The 13,755-nt window shown below is 52.3% G+C and overlaps 5 protein-coding genes across 5 annotated transcripts; 2 read left to right on the top strand and 3 right to left on the bottom strand.

Moving 5' to 3' along the window:
* Window positions 1–338: 338 nt before the first annotated feature.
* Window positions 339–2,144, top strand: V2A60_001206 (U2 snRNP complex subunit CUS1; the record flags this gene model as incomplete). The annotated part of the gene is made up of 1 exon (XM_083252568.1): window positions 339–2,144. The coding sequence occupies one exon, from the start codon at window positions 339–341 to the stop codon at window positions 2,142–2,144; it is 1,806 nt and encodes a 601-aa protein (XP_083108694.1).
* Window positions 2,145–2,652: 508 nt separating this feature from the next.
* V2A60_001205 (uncharacterized protein) lies at window positions 2,653–4,933 on the bottom strand (the record flags this gene model as incomplete). The annotated part of the gene is made up of 2 exons (XM_083252567.1): window positions 2,653–2,757; window positions 2,819–4,933. The coding sequence occupies 2 exons, from the start codon at window positions 4,931–4,933 to the stop codon at window positions 2,653–2,655; spliced, it is 2,220 nt and encodes a 739-aa protein (XP_083108693.1).
* Window positions 4,934–6,698: 1,765 nt separating this feature from the next.
* On the top strand, window positions 6,699–8,912 carry V2A60_001204 (uncharacterized protein; the record flags this gene model as incomplete). Its single annotated transcript, XM_083252566.1, has 1 exon — window positions 6,699–8,912. The coding sequence occupies one exon, from the start codon at window positions 6,699–6,701 to the stop codon at window positions 8,910–8,912; it is 2,214 nt and encodes a 737-aa protein (XP_083108692.1).
* Window positions 8,913–9,315: 403 nt separating this feature from the next.
* V2A60_001203 (uncharacterized protein) lies at window positions 9,316–9,969 on the bottom strand (the record flags this gene model as incomplete). Its single annotated transcript, XM_083252565.1, has 1 exon — window positions 9,316–9,969. The coding sequence occupies one exon, from the start codon at window positions 9,967–9,969 to the stop codon at window positions 9,316–9,318; it is 654 nt and encodes a 217-aa protein (XP_083108691.1).
* Window positions 9,970–11,429: 1,460 nt separating this feature from the next.
* Window positions 11,430–13,675, bottom strand: V2A60_001202 (histone deacetylase HDA1; the record flags this gene model as incomplete). Its single annotated transcript, XM_083252564.1, has 2 exons — window positions 11,430–11,749; window positions 11,803–13,675. 2 exons carry the CDS (start codon window positions 13,673–13,675, stop codon window positions 11,430–11,432), a joined length of 2,193 nt encoding a protein of 730 aa, XP_083108690.1.
* Window positions 13,676–13,755: the final 80 nt, after the last annotated feature.

Here is a 13,755-nt window from a genome sequence, read left to right as displayed (position 1 = left end):
CGGAACGCCCAGGATTTTATCACTGGCGCGAGTCTGCAATTAAAAGCTCTTGACAGAAACAACGGGGTGGAGAATTCTCGTCAACAAACCACCAGACGAAGTGGAAACTAGCACATTAGGCTCTGTTTCGCACCGGAACTTCTGATTCTACTTTGCGGTCTCGCACAATCCCCCCTTCGCGGCATGGGAAGAGATCCAAAGCAATACGTGTTTGCGCTCGGCGCCCTTTACGCTCTCTTCCAACTTGCCACGCAGGTCTACAACCCGGCCGCTTTCTCCAACAGACCCTATAGCAGCTCGCTTGTTGCGAGCACATTGTCGACATGGCGGCTCCAAAAATGACCAAGAACCAGATGAGGAGAGCAAAGAAGAAGGAACAGAAGAAGACCAAGGCAGAGGTGCGTCGCATTGCCATCCCCTTCATGCTCCGCAATCGCATTGGCTTAACAATCACGCAGGACGAAAGCAAGCCCAAAGAAGCTATCGAAAAAACTACAATAGAGGTGGAAACGCAAGCGAAGCCGCAAGACACCCCTAAAAAGGAGCCCACTGTCGACGTCGAGGTGGACTCACTAGATGCATATGACGATGACCCTGCGTTTGCTGTCTATAAAGAAATTTTTACAAAATTTAATGTCAATCCTGGAGACGATGCCACAAAGAACGAGACCAAGGAACAAAAGGGCACAGTATTGTACAACGACGACGATGATATCCCCGACGAAGACCAGCAACCGAAGCTTTCAAAGAAGAAACGCAAGGAGCTCAATAAACTCTCCGTGGCGCAGCTCAAGGCTTTCGCTGCTGTTCCGGAGGTAGTCGAGTGGCAGGACGTCTCCTCAACCGACCCTCGAGTCCTGGTCCAGATCAAATCACAGCGCAATGTCGTGCCTGTACCAGCGCATTGGTCTCTTAAACGCGAGTACTTATCGTCGAAACGGGGCATTGAAAAGTCGGCTTTCCGTCTGCCGCAATTTATAGCAGAGACTGGTATCGCTGAGATGCGAGACGCCGTCTTGGAAAAGCAAGCTGAGCAGACACTGAAGCAGAAGCAGCGAGAACGCGTCGCGCCGAAGATGGGAAGGCTCGATATCGACTACCAAAAGCTCTACGATGCTTTTTTCCGCTTCCAGACCAAACCTGAACTGACCCGTTTCGGCGAGGTCTATTACGAAGGCAAAGAAACAGAGGTTGACTACCAGCACTTCCGCCCTGGCGATTTAACTGAAGCCACCAAGGAAGCTCTTGGCATGCCGCCTGGTGCCCCTCCTCCATGGCTGATTAACCAGCAACGATACGGCCCGCCGCCTTCATATCCTACACTAAAGATACCGGGTCTCAATGCACCGCCACCTCCTGGCGGTGCTTGGGGCTTCCACCCGGGAGGCTGGGGCAAGCCTCCTGTTGACGAATTTAACCGTCCTCTATATGGAGGTGATGTATTTGGCATAACTGGTCAGAATGGTGCCCAAGCGCAATCCGCACAACAGCAGGATCAGCCTGGGGTGCCTGTCGAGCGCATGTTATGGGGTGAACTGCAACCTCGCGCGGAGGAGTCCGAAGAGGAGGATGAATCCGAGGATGAATCCGACGAAGAGCAGGATGACGATGATGAAGGACAAGAGGCTAGTGGTCTCGAGACGCCCAGCGGCTACGCCAGTACCCTCCATGGCGACTACGCACCTCAGGGTACCGAGACCTCAATCGCCGGGGAGATGGATCTTCGCAAGGAAAGGCGCGGCTATGAGACGGAGGAATTCTCCGCGCCACGGTCTGCTTACACTGTCCTTCCAGAGCGTCAAGTGCGCGCCGAGGGATTCTTCGGCAGTGACCGCGCGTACGATATTACTGCAGCGCAGCGCGCCGGCATGCCTGTCCTAGGCACGGAAGATGACTCGCGCAAGCGTAAGAAGCCCGGCGATATCGATGTGGCTGTAGATGTTGATGCACTCAACGAGAACGGCGGTCTGAGCAAAGACGAGCTGCGCCAGCGCTTCGAGACGGGCACCCGCGAGGAGGGAATCGGCGCGCAGTGGGCCGGCCAGGACGATGACTTGGCTGATATGATTGCCGAGGAAGGACGCAAGAGGCAGCGGCTGGATAGGGAACGCGTGGAGAAGAAGAAGGAGGGGAGACGACACTAGAGCGTAACCCCTTCTGTGACAAGCAAAGAATTAACAGGAGGTCCTGCGCATCGTTCTTTGCGATGTCCGCAGTTTAGTAATAAGGCGTTTTGGATGTATACATGTAATCAAACATTTTGAGAACAAGAAAAGAGTACCAATCAATGTAGGCCCCAGCAGGAACCCTATTTGACAATGGTTTCTCGTTGGTAATCGGTTTTGGACGGTGCTGCTAAGTAGAAACTGATTGAATATTTTCAAAAGCTGCATAAGAATTCAAATCCGGTCGCGAGATGTCATTTCCCGAATTTTCAGATCTAAGAAACAAAGTTGTAGAGATTAAAGCTAACTCTTAAGCACATAAAACATGCGAATTGTACATGCACGCACGCCTCTGGACTCCTGGAAACTCCACTTTCTATCAAGATAATATTCGTTGCGACAAGGATTATCGTGCCCATACAGAAATGCCCCCATATTCAAAAGGCCGTCTCTTTGATTGTAAGCTGTGACGGGGATGGTAGCTTTGTTACGTTGCAGAGGCGCAGGCATTGCAGATCCATCTACGATCCGACACGTCTACCTTAGCCGTTGGTGTGATGCAGTCGGAGTGATACAACCTCTTCGGGCAGACCTGATGTAGACGGTTAGAGAACATGACCTCTTCTGTTCAATTGTCAAAGTATGTGGCATACCTTATTGGCGCACACCAGCAAACGAGGGCCTCGTACAGGAAGCTGGCATATTGTGCAGCCGTTGCTACTCTTGCGCACATCGGTTGATTTTGACGATGTTTGAGTTTGCTCTGCTTCCGCCGGCAAGATGGCATTTGCGACATCCATGGTTCGCAGTGAGCGGGCTTGGTTAATATGGTCCAGAGCCTGTTTCATGACGTCGTCGGTCAACACTTCACGTGCCATCAACACGCTCACGTGCTTACCGAACTCGCGCATCCGTTCATCTTTTGCTATTAGCCACCCAGCCTTTTGCTGTACGAAGCCTAGCCAAGCGCGCGGTAAGTATGCGCTTGACGTGATGGCTTGCCTGAGAATGTAGCTATCCCATTCCCAAACGAATTCCTTCTCTTGAGGTGTTACGTCGGAGAAATCGGCAATACTCTCTCGGTGTTTTTGAATGAGCCATGTTGAATCGTGCTCGGGACTGGGCACTGGATCCCCGGGGTTCAATTCAGCTTTACTGATAGGATGATAAAGAGGCTGCGAAATTTTCGGGACCACAGTTGTATCTCTCATAGATTGTTGTGGTCGTCGCGGTAAGGCTGTTTTGCTAGCAGGAAACACAGGCTGCCTGGGTAATGGGGAGTGAGGCGCCATTCTGTTGATATTAGATCGTCCAGATGGGGTCTTCAGTAAATCATCGTTTTCCCCAGAAACAAAGCGCTTTGCAACCCATGATGTATCTCCCGCGACAAATGTTTGTAGGCTAAATGGCTGTGTTGACGGCCGCATCTGGAAACTTTTGGATGGCGACAGGAACGTGTTGGAACGACGACGATGAACTTGAAACTGCGGGCCCTGGCTCGTATTTCCGCATCGAAATTCATAGTCCGGGTGAAATGTTTGTAAATGCATCTGTAGTTGCATAAGAGACTCGTGGTACGAACCACAGGCTACACATCGATTGCAATCAAGCAGCACAGGCTGGTCTGCCGGCAGAAGATAGGTAACTGGGCTCTCCACCGCTGTCATCCCTGTGTTCAGGCGTCTTTTATGCTCCTTGCCACGCGCCTGATCGCTCAGGACTTTGAGATTGTATACTTTATTCTGCTCTCTTCGCCTTAGAGCCCTAGAGGGTGTTCTTTCGCTTTCCGTTTGCTCGTCATCGCTGCGTGGATGACCATGTAGGCTGTCGTGGCCATTGATGCTAGTGACAGCAACCGAATCCTCATCCGCAATCGGCGGAAATGGTTCATCGCCCATGTCGGTGTCTGGGTCAATCGCAGTAATGTATGGCATCGAATCTTTGTCGAGGCGCCTCAATGCGTTAAAACCAGACGACCAGCGTAGATCAACATCCATGACGAACTCGGTAGTACTTTCGGGCTCATCCGCAAGGCCGGGAGCGGAAATTGTGAGAGTTTCCTTGAGCTTGCCAAAGAGATCCTGGAAGCGACTCCTGAGAACGAGGTTGCGCATGTCGCTGAGACCCGCGTCCTGCAACACAGCCAATGTACCAAGGTCGCTTGCACCCAGTGGAGGCCAAATGCTGCCACCCACAGACTCAAATTCGATGAGTAGCTCGTAAGCATCAGAAAGATCACGGGAACCATCATCATCTCGGTTGACCAGAATAGCATCACGTGGGACATAAAAGGGCCGTGCCAAGTTTACCCTTGCGATGCGATGCGGCTCGACTGGGTTTTTGAAGATGGTAAGGTCGCACACCTGATTCTGGCAGTGAAGGACGCGATGCGCGCCCTTGGCCGTATTGCTGACGGTGATGCGACAATTTGCTTTGGTAGTAGTGACAATGCTAGGCGCAGCACCAACAAGGCTAGTGGTTCGAAGCTTTTTCGAGTCTTTATGACAGACTTTGCGTATCTCTATACGAAGAGCAGAGCGCGTGTCGGAGGTCCTCGGCGATATAATAAGGTGGTCTACGTCGAGAGACTCAGGAGTTGACACCCGACGTCGCTTGCGCGGGGGAGCAGCTGCCTGGCCATCGCCGCGGAGCTGGCCAGACACAATGTTGCCCATTACCTCGGCAGTGGATTGCCAGTTTGTGATGCCCTGTATCCAGTTGCGATGTAGAAAGGGCGCTTTCCGCTGATAAATGTTGTTCAGCGTCATTGCGATGCTGGGGCTTCCATGGGTGAACACCCGCCGTAACGCTCCAGCCTGGCCTTTGCGTAGCAAGCAATGATGACAGCGGATCGAAGAAGTGAGGTGACATGTATGGCCCCTGAGGTGATCGCGTCTAGAAGCGCACGGCGATGCACTTCATAAATGCTAGAGAAGATGGTGAAGAAGCAGGGCAGGCTAGGGACCTTGCTGGCGCGCTGTGGTCCAAGATTCCGGCCGTTTGAGCCCGTTTGTTTGGGTGAGTGACTGGGCCGTGAAGTGACCAAGTCGCGTGCCTCTGAGCCAGACAAAGACGCTGACTGAATGCGAAAGAGCAGCTGCGGGTGCCGTAGCTTGCGTCTTTGGGGCTGGCGACGACGTCAAGGATGCCGCTCTCGAAATGAAACGCGCGGGCAGCCAAACGCGTGTGGATCAATGTTGAAGGCATTGTCAAGGTCGGGCGCGCCAGTGAGTGAGGGGCCCAAAGTGGCTTAGCGCAGGTAGTTCTGGTAAAGGAGACGTCTCGGGCATGACGAGAGTGTCAACACACTGCGGTTCAGCTTTCAAAGAAATGAAGAAATCTGACTAATTGCTTGAACTAGGGTTGCAACGATATTCTCTTACAACAAGGTGTCATAGGCTGGGCCTTGGCTCAGACGCGGGTGCGTCTCTTTCTCACCAAGGGTGCACAGTGACATTGTGCTGCGCAGGACAGTGCCGTACTTGCCTAGGTACCCAGAGTTAACGAGCACCAGTACTAAGGTACTTAGGTTACTTAGTAGGCTGCTACTTAGGTACCTATAGGTAAGCACTCCCTGAGTGACATACAAGAACCTGTGGCACGCACTGGCGACCCCGCCATTTTAATGCATGCGAAGGCTACCGCCGCCCCTCCTGGGTTGGCCGATTGCTCGATACTTCAGTGTCTAGGCGCGACAGGACAGACCGCCAGGACACAATACAGAGCTAACTTTTCATCAACGCAGATTATAAGCTATATACTTTGAGAGAAAAAAAATAATAACTTTGAAAGCAAAAGAATTAACTGAATAATAGAAGAGAGGTATAAAGAACGAATATGTTTATTACGTGTTTATAATATCAAACTTCGACCTTGTATTCTAGCTACTTGCGAGCCTGTACTGGACCGTACTGGCGATTGTTTTGTCACCCGCATGCTACTTACTGATAGGCCACCTAGGTAAGTAGTACCTTACCAACTTACTTAGTACCTACCTACCTACCTACCTAGGTAGGCAATAGATAGATAGGTACCTACCTTAAGTAATAAGTATCCGTACCTACCTTATTAAGTCCCTACTTAGTTAGTATGTACTTATGCACCTAACCTACTCAGTAGGTATGCTGGTACTTACAGTGGGGTGACAGAAACATGGACATCTACTGCCCCACTGCAGCCTCTCCCATTGCATCACCAACATCGCGGCTTCCCCAGGCCAAACTTCATGCGCCGCTGGCCACAATCGTGCCATCATCAACCTTAAGTATCTTATGAGCAAGATTCTGCGTTGAAACACTTCGTGTCTCGACCAATCAGTCACACATTTCCCACTCGAATATTGCAGCAAAATAGTTGGCCTGCGGCGCCTCAGCTCTGTAGTAGAGCGCAGACCCTGCTGAATGCCGTCTAGATTTGTACGCAGCTCTAAAACTCGCGCGCATCCGACGCTCCTACATTCTAGGCTAACCAGGACACGGTAGAATTTGCCCATATTTCGTTCCTCTACTTTCTTGCTACGTCCCCTCGAGCACCATGGCTCGTACACGCAATGCGTCCCGTCCTACCATAGAAGACCCTACTCCAAGACGTCAGAACCCATCGCGCAAATCCAAAAGCCGCATAACGGACCTCGCAGACCTCTCAACGAGCTCCGAATCATCCTCAGAGGAGATATCGATTGAGGATCATAGTCTAGAATCTTCTGAGTCCGGCGCAGATGACCATGACTTTGCCACTGGCGCAGAAGAGACCGCAAATGCCTTTCGCATTCCGGTTCGAACAGCAAAGCTAGCTTCGACGCAGCGCAAGACGAACCGAGCCGAAGACCGAGGAGCCAGTACAAGTAAACACCCAGAAACAAGAAGAGGAGCTAGCAGAAACCCCCCAAAACGTGAGAGCACAGGTACTGGCTCCGGCCATCCGAGCCCGTCGAAGCGATCCCAGCAGTCGCGCACACAAGTACGAGAACCGATTATATTTTCAGGTGTCATCCCGGATTGGAAAGACTCTAGGATCCCTGCCGAATGCTGGTCAGATATCTTCTACTATGCGGCTTCAGATGATACGCCAGGTAGCCTGGCTGCCAGCTGGCTGCTCCAAGTCGCCACAAGCTGCCACTTCTTCACTGAACCGGCCCTCGATACACTTTATCGCTGGCCGACGATTCGACATGCAACAAAGGCCAAGAAGTTGGCAACTCTGCTTGAGCTTCCACTCTCCGACACGAGTTTCAACTATCGATCGAAGATTGAAACACTACATCTAGATATTCACGTTGTGTCTACCGCCACTATGTGTCAACTGATCCATCCGCTCCCCCGATTGCGAGAGCTTATCATCTGTACGCCCCTTGATCAACCTCCTTATAGAGAGCTGGCAAAGACTATTCGGTGGCACTATTCTGCAGATATTTTTCGAGCACTTTTACCGGGAGCAGTTGACACGCCTGCAGCTGCTTTGAAGCTGTGCCATTCCCAGCTCAAAAGCTGGGAATGGAGTGGGCGCCTAATTGGAGGCTATGTGGATGGGCTGAAGGATATCGGCCGTATACATGAACTGCCATCTTTTACAACTCTCACACGTGTGAGCTTCACCAATTTTCAGACACCATCCCTGCGTAAACGCTCGCCCAAGAACGATGATGAGGCGGCACAATTTCTCAGCGAAGACAACAGCCATATTGAAGCAATCGCTTCATCTCTCACTAGACTACCAGCACTATCTCATCTTGTATTCGAGTCATCAACTGTCATGAATGACCATATGTTTCCTCTTCTGCCAGGAGGCTTGCTTCATCTTGAGCTCATCAACTGTTGGGAGGTTCGTTCGTCTGATCTCGCGGCTTTTCTGCGTGAGAAGGGTGGCGATATGCGCCTGCTCAGTCTCCACCACAACCAGTCATTGGACTTGGGGTTCCTTACCGATCTTGCCGATAACTGTCCGAAGTTGCGTGAGCTAGACATGAACCTTTCTTACTACAAGCTTCATGAAGCAGGGAATGACTCAGATCCCATGTATGATCAAGTGTTGCTAACCGATCAAGTACCTCGCTGGCCACGTAGCATCCGCGTCATCAATATTGAACACATCCGTGATTGGTCTGTCGAAACAGCCGAGATGTTCCTCCAGACCCTCATTGACAATGCGCCTAATCTGCCCAATCTGCGCCATCTCTCCGTCAAGACTATGCTAGACATCCCATGGCAGTCTCGCGCTGCAATGCGCACTACTTGGCGTGACAAGATGGAAAGAGTATTTTTGAGGCGGCCCCCTGCGCCTCCACGAGACTATCCCATGTCTCGGCCTGAGGTGCCGAAGCAAAACGTCAAGACGCCGCCACGTGGATCGCCTAAGAGAAGCAGTCTGTTAACTACCCCGGCGTCTCGTCGCAGCACAAGAATTGCTGGGCACGGGGGTGCTTCCAGCGAGAAACGCCGATTGTCGCTGCGTGGTTCCAAGGGTTCCAAGAGACGGAGATTTTACCGGGACCCGGATACCGATGAAGACAAGGTTTCCTCATCGGGAAGCTCCGAGGAAGATTCCAGTAGCGTTGGCGATGGCGTTGCATCGTCAGATGTTCCCATCCCAGTACAAGGCCTGTGTAAGGCTGTCAATGTAGTATTTGACAATCAAAAGGTTCGGGAGCTGCAATATGGCATGGAAGACTTTCACACAGACGACAGTGGTGCTGACGATGACGAGTGGAATGGCGACTACGAATCTGATGACCCCGTCCTGCAGTTTTAACCAGGGTGTAGTGTTAAACTGCTGGTTTACTGCTTGCGACTGAATGGAGGAGTAGATGACTGTTGAAGAGTGCTCTTTGATATATGAGACAGTCGGAATCTTGTTACTTCATGACTGGGTAGATGGCGTTGCAAAATGATATGCCAAAGGGGAAAATCGACTTAGAAGGAGTAGATGAAGAGCCGTATAAATTGATACCCATTAGCAAATATTGACAGAGAACGGAGGTATCTTTGAACGCAACCTAGCGTGATAATCTGCCGGTCTCGAGAACAAAGCTTAAGGAGAAAACAAAAAAAAGTTATAGACTATCGCTTTCACCAAGACGCCTACTCACTGAAACCATTCGTATCGAAACAAGTTATATATGTATCATGGTACAATTCACCCTCGACGACGTCTACTAAAACGCTGCGCCACCCATTCCCTCACCTGCGAGGTTCTTCATGCTCTTCTCGCTGAGATCGCTCCGCAGCTCCCACGCAGCCGCGTCTCTCTCCAGACGTCCCCACAGGGACAAGCTCCTACGCACACGCTCCTGCTTGGCGCGCAGCTCCTCACGGAGCTTTTCTTCCTCATCGCGCAGCTTGCGGTAGTGCGGCTCCACGTCGCGCGAGACTCCGAGCACCATGGGAAGCATGTTTGGATCCAGCTTACCGCCGGATATCAGTGGTGGCATTGTCGACATAAGACTTTGTGCGAGCGTTTGCCGCGGGCCGCTGCCATGCTGGGCGGCGGGCCCCGTCGGCGGGTTGAACGGCCGGCCTTGTGTCGGTGTCGAGGCGCCGCCCTGGCCGTTGACGGACTGGCTCCGTGGGCCAGTTGGGATCCCTGACGTGCCTATAGGCGTGGAGGGTCCAGGTGAGGGTCCGGCGCGTGACGATGTCTGCGACCAGCCTCCACGGCTGCCGCGCGATTGAAACGCGCCACGGCCAGACGGTACGTAACCACGAGGGCCGGCGGGAGCATTTGTAGGGCTTGCCGTCTCGGGATTACCACTGGATCGTGAAGATGGAGAATCTAGCTGGCCACCTCCTGATTTTGAACCGTTGGGCATGATGCGAAGCGCGGCAGGGCCTCGTGGTGGTGATTTGAACCCTACAGGGCCATCTCTTCCTGACCCGTCCGCGAAGCGTGGGGAATGATCACGGGATGTGTATGGCGAACGAGTCCGAGGCAAAGGTGATGCTCTGCCAGAGGCCGGCTGAGAGGGGATAGCAGAGGATATACCGGAGTCTCTCGGTGGCGATGGCCGTCGATATGATTGATATCGTTCGTCTCGTCGTCCCGGAGATCTCGACCGTGGTCTAAAGCCAGATGGTGTTGTCTTTCCCGAGGATCGATCAATTCCGCCTCGACCAAATGGCGAACGCGAGCGTCTCCTGATGATGCCGTTAGCGCATATTCTTGCTCATAATCGCTATCAGAACACACCTTTCATCCCTGCGGTCCAAGTCTCGCTCTCTGTTCTCACGAGCTCTGTCGCGGTCCCAGTCTCTATCTCGATCTATGTCTCTGAACCGGTCCCTTCCCCAGTCCCGTCTTGGCGACCTGGGAGGCCTGTCTCTATCGAATCTCATGTCTCGTATCGGGGAGCCTCTTCTAGCAGGGCTTCTCGGAGGGGGCGGGGATCGTCTACTAGGTGGCGGCGACCTGCGTATCGGCGAGCGGGGTGGCAGAGGTGTTCGTGGTGCTAATGACGACAGCGGCGATCTTGTTCTATCTCGTCGTCTTGGGCTATCGAGGCCAGCGCGATCTCTCGAGCGCTCTCGCCTAAAACCTATGCTTCTGGATCTGCGGCGCGGAGCATATCTTCCTGGCACATAGCTATCCGAGCCGCCCGGGCCGCTTCCAGCACCAACAATACCGCCCATGCCTGGGCTGCGCTGCCGTAGGGGAGGGCTGCGGGCCCTCGGGCTTCGAGGACCTCGGTCGCGAGAGCGAGTTGGACTCTTAACCCTCCTAGGTGATCTATCACGGGGTGTTGGACGCCATGATTCCCCTGCACCGTATCGAACAACTTCACCGTCGTCGAATCTGCAATTGGTCTCTGGTTAGTCAAGCCGCAACGCGGTAAGCAAACTATCGATGACTTCCTGCAGCCAGCTAACCAAGGACTGCTTGGATCGCTCGGGCAATTTTCTTGAAAGAAAAAGGAGTAGCTATTATCATTCGAATCTCTTACCTTCGACCGCGGTCTCTTTCTCGGTCCATCTTGGCTCTTTGCGCGACTTGCGTGACGGATTGATAATACAGGAAAGGGCTTCCCATTGAAAATTGCACGTTGTGCCGTTGCAGCGCGAGTCACTTTGGCACAGTGCCCCACACAGTACGCCTCCCGGATTGCTTTCGACGAAGAACACTGGGCAATTAAACCACGAACGAATCGGTATTGTTACGAGTATAGAGGCAGGCACAACAAAATAATAGGAAGTGGCGAGAAAAAATAAACCCTCGGTATATTCCTACTAGCAGGCCAGGAACTGTTACGGAGCGAAAGCGGTCCAGTCTTTCAATCTATTGTGGCGATTTCTCATCCTCAGTCGTCTCTCCGCGGGTATCAGCAATGCGCTCTAGGACCCAGTTGTGTGTCTCCTCCGCGTGCGCGCGCATCATTTTATTTAGCCCAATCACTTCGCTGCGGACTACTGTGCCAAAGCGACGTTTCTGCACTTTCCGCGTCAGGTCATAGTCGGACCAGCAGGCGTGATCGCCTGCAACATAAACGCGGGAATTGTCTTTGTACCAGGACGACAGCTCCGTGTCAATGTCGGATTTGACTGGGCGCAAGCTGCCTGTGACAAAGTTGATGATGCCGGATATTCTGGCTTTGCAATCTAAAGAGAATCAGTTAAAACTGCGCATTTCGGAAGGTCCAAACTGAAGTTACCTCTGTTTATGAGAAGCATCTTGACACCCAGGTAAGCGTCTCCAACACCCATCAGGAAGATTTCCTCCGCATCGCTGAGTTGTAGAAAATTATCCCATAGATAGCACATAAGAGACTGCATTTGCTCTTGAATTGCCCGCTCCTTGAAGCCCGGAATAAAAGCCTCCATATCCTCATCCTGCGAAACGTAGGCCGGAACATTGACGTCCATAACCGCAAATTTCTGTCCGATAGCCCAGTCAATGTATTGTGTGACTCCATCTACAACCCAAGAATTATGGCTGTCCAGAGATCCATCAATAACGTCAGGCTGCGCCAACAGCCGTGGCGGATCATGGATAATTACAAGCAAGCGTCCGGTATCCTGCAGGTTCGGGGTAACCAATACTTGGTTTTCAAATGACTTGGAGATTTGGTCACGCTGCACGTATAGTGGTACCATATTATGTTTGGTCTGTAGAGCCCGCTGCTGTGCACTGCGAATGACGTCGTGAAGTCGATTTCCATCAAGAAGTTGCATTTCTGGAATACTGACAACACCCGGACGCATGCATTCCCAGTACGGGGCTTGATGAGCTTGCACCTTAGCTAAAGTTCGTGCCGCTTCCTTGTTGATCATGGGAACCTTCATGCGAAGCGGTGGCTCGCCCATCAAGGTCCGCGCAACAGCTACCGCCGAATTGGAGATAGCCTGCAAATTATAGCCGCCCTCGAGGCAAACGGCAACTTTACCATCAGCCAGCGACATGAGCATATGCGTCATGTGGGCGTAGCATGGTGGCGTGACGAAGCAGCCGCCAAGTTCATCTCCGTCAGCGGCGTCGAAGCCAGCCGAAATGACTACCAAGTCAGGATCGAACTCTTTGGCGATTGGCATGACAATCTTTTCAAAAGCGGCCATATATTCTCCATCACCCATACCCTGGTCATGCCACCCGATGTTGATGTTTTTCCCGAGGCCCGGTCCAATGCCACAGTTTTCTATCCCACCGTCAGGTACGCTGGGGTCAGGCGGTTTTCCAGGATAGAAGGAGCCGTTCTGATAAACATGGATTGAAATGTATAGAACATTTGGGTCGTTGTAGAAGATATTTTGAACGCCGTTTCCGTGATGTACATCCCAATCCAGGATTAGGACTTTCCGGCAGGTATCAGGATAATCTTGCTGGCAAACACGCACAGCTACTGGAACGTTGTTAAAGAAACAGAATCCCATAGCCTGATCGTATTCAGCATGATGCCCCGGAGGCCTAATCACCGCAAATGCATTCTTTACTTGGCCCTCAACGACATTTTTGCAGGTGTCAATGGCGCCGCCAGCAGAGAGCAAAGCAGCCGGGTAAGACATGCTACCCACATACAAGGACTCGCGCCCTTGATCGAATTGCCTGGTAAGTGCACGAAGTTCGGTGGAGCTCAGCTTATCGATGCCTTCAACCCATGTCAAGTGCTCGGCGGAATGGGCCAGGCAGATCTCGTCCCTCTGCGCTGGCCGCGCGGGAATCCTCCACATATACTTTGTGGGGGACTCCTTGATGATCCGAGGCAGTTCAGATTGCGGCCCCGTATAGATGAGGCCCATCTTCTTGAAGGCTTTGAAGATTTCGTGAATGCGCCTGGGATCTTCCGGGTGGTGGGTGTTTGGGCTAAAGTCTGCATTCATATGGAGTTTCATGCGATCATCGTAGCAACATCCAGTAGGAAGCAAACCGCGACGATGAAGTAGTTCTTGAGCAACAGAATTCTCGTCGGGTTCGCTCTCCGAATCGTAGTCAACAGAGTTTGATGGGGTTCCTTCGCCACCGTCGGCTCGAGTGCTGGCAGAGCCATTGACAGGCTCAGCCTCTCCCATGGGGTGATCGTCGCCTTCCATCTTCGCTTCTGCCTGTTCCATATCCAAAAAGAAAACCTGGTGCGAGGTGGTCTAGAGAACAGGACAAAAGATACCGGCTT

The sequence above is a fragment of the Cordyceps javanica genome, chromosome 1, assembly GCF_051103115.1.
Source record: "Cordyceps javanica chromosome 1, complete sequence".
NCBI classification, from domain to species: domain Eukaryota; kingdom Fungi; phylum Ascomycota; class Sordariomycetes; order Hypocreales; family Cordycipitaceae; genus Cordyceps; species Cordyceps javanica.
This window is presented reverse-complemented; position numbering and strand designations above follow the sequence as displayed.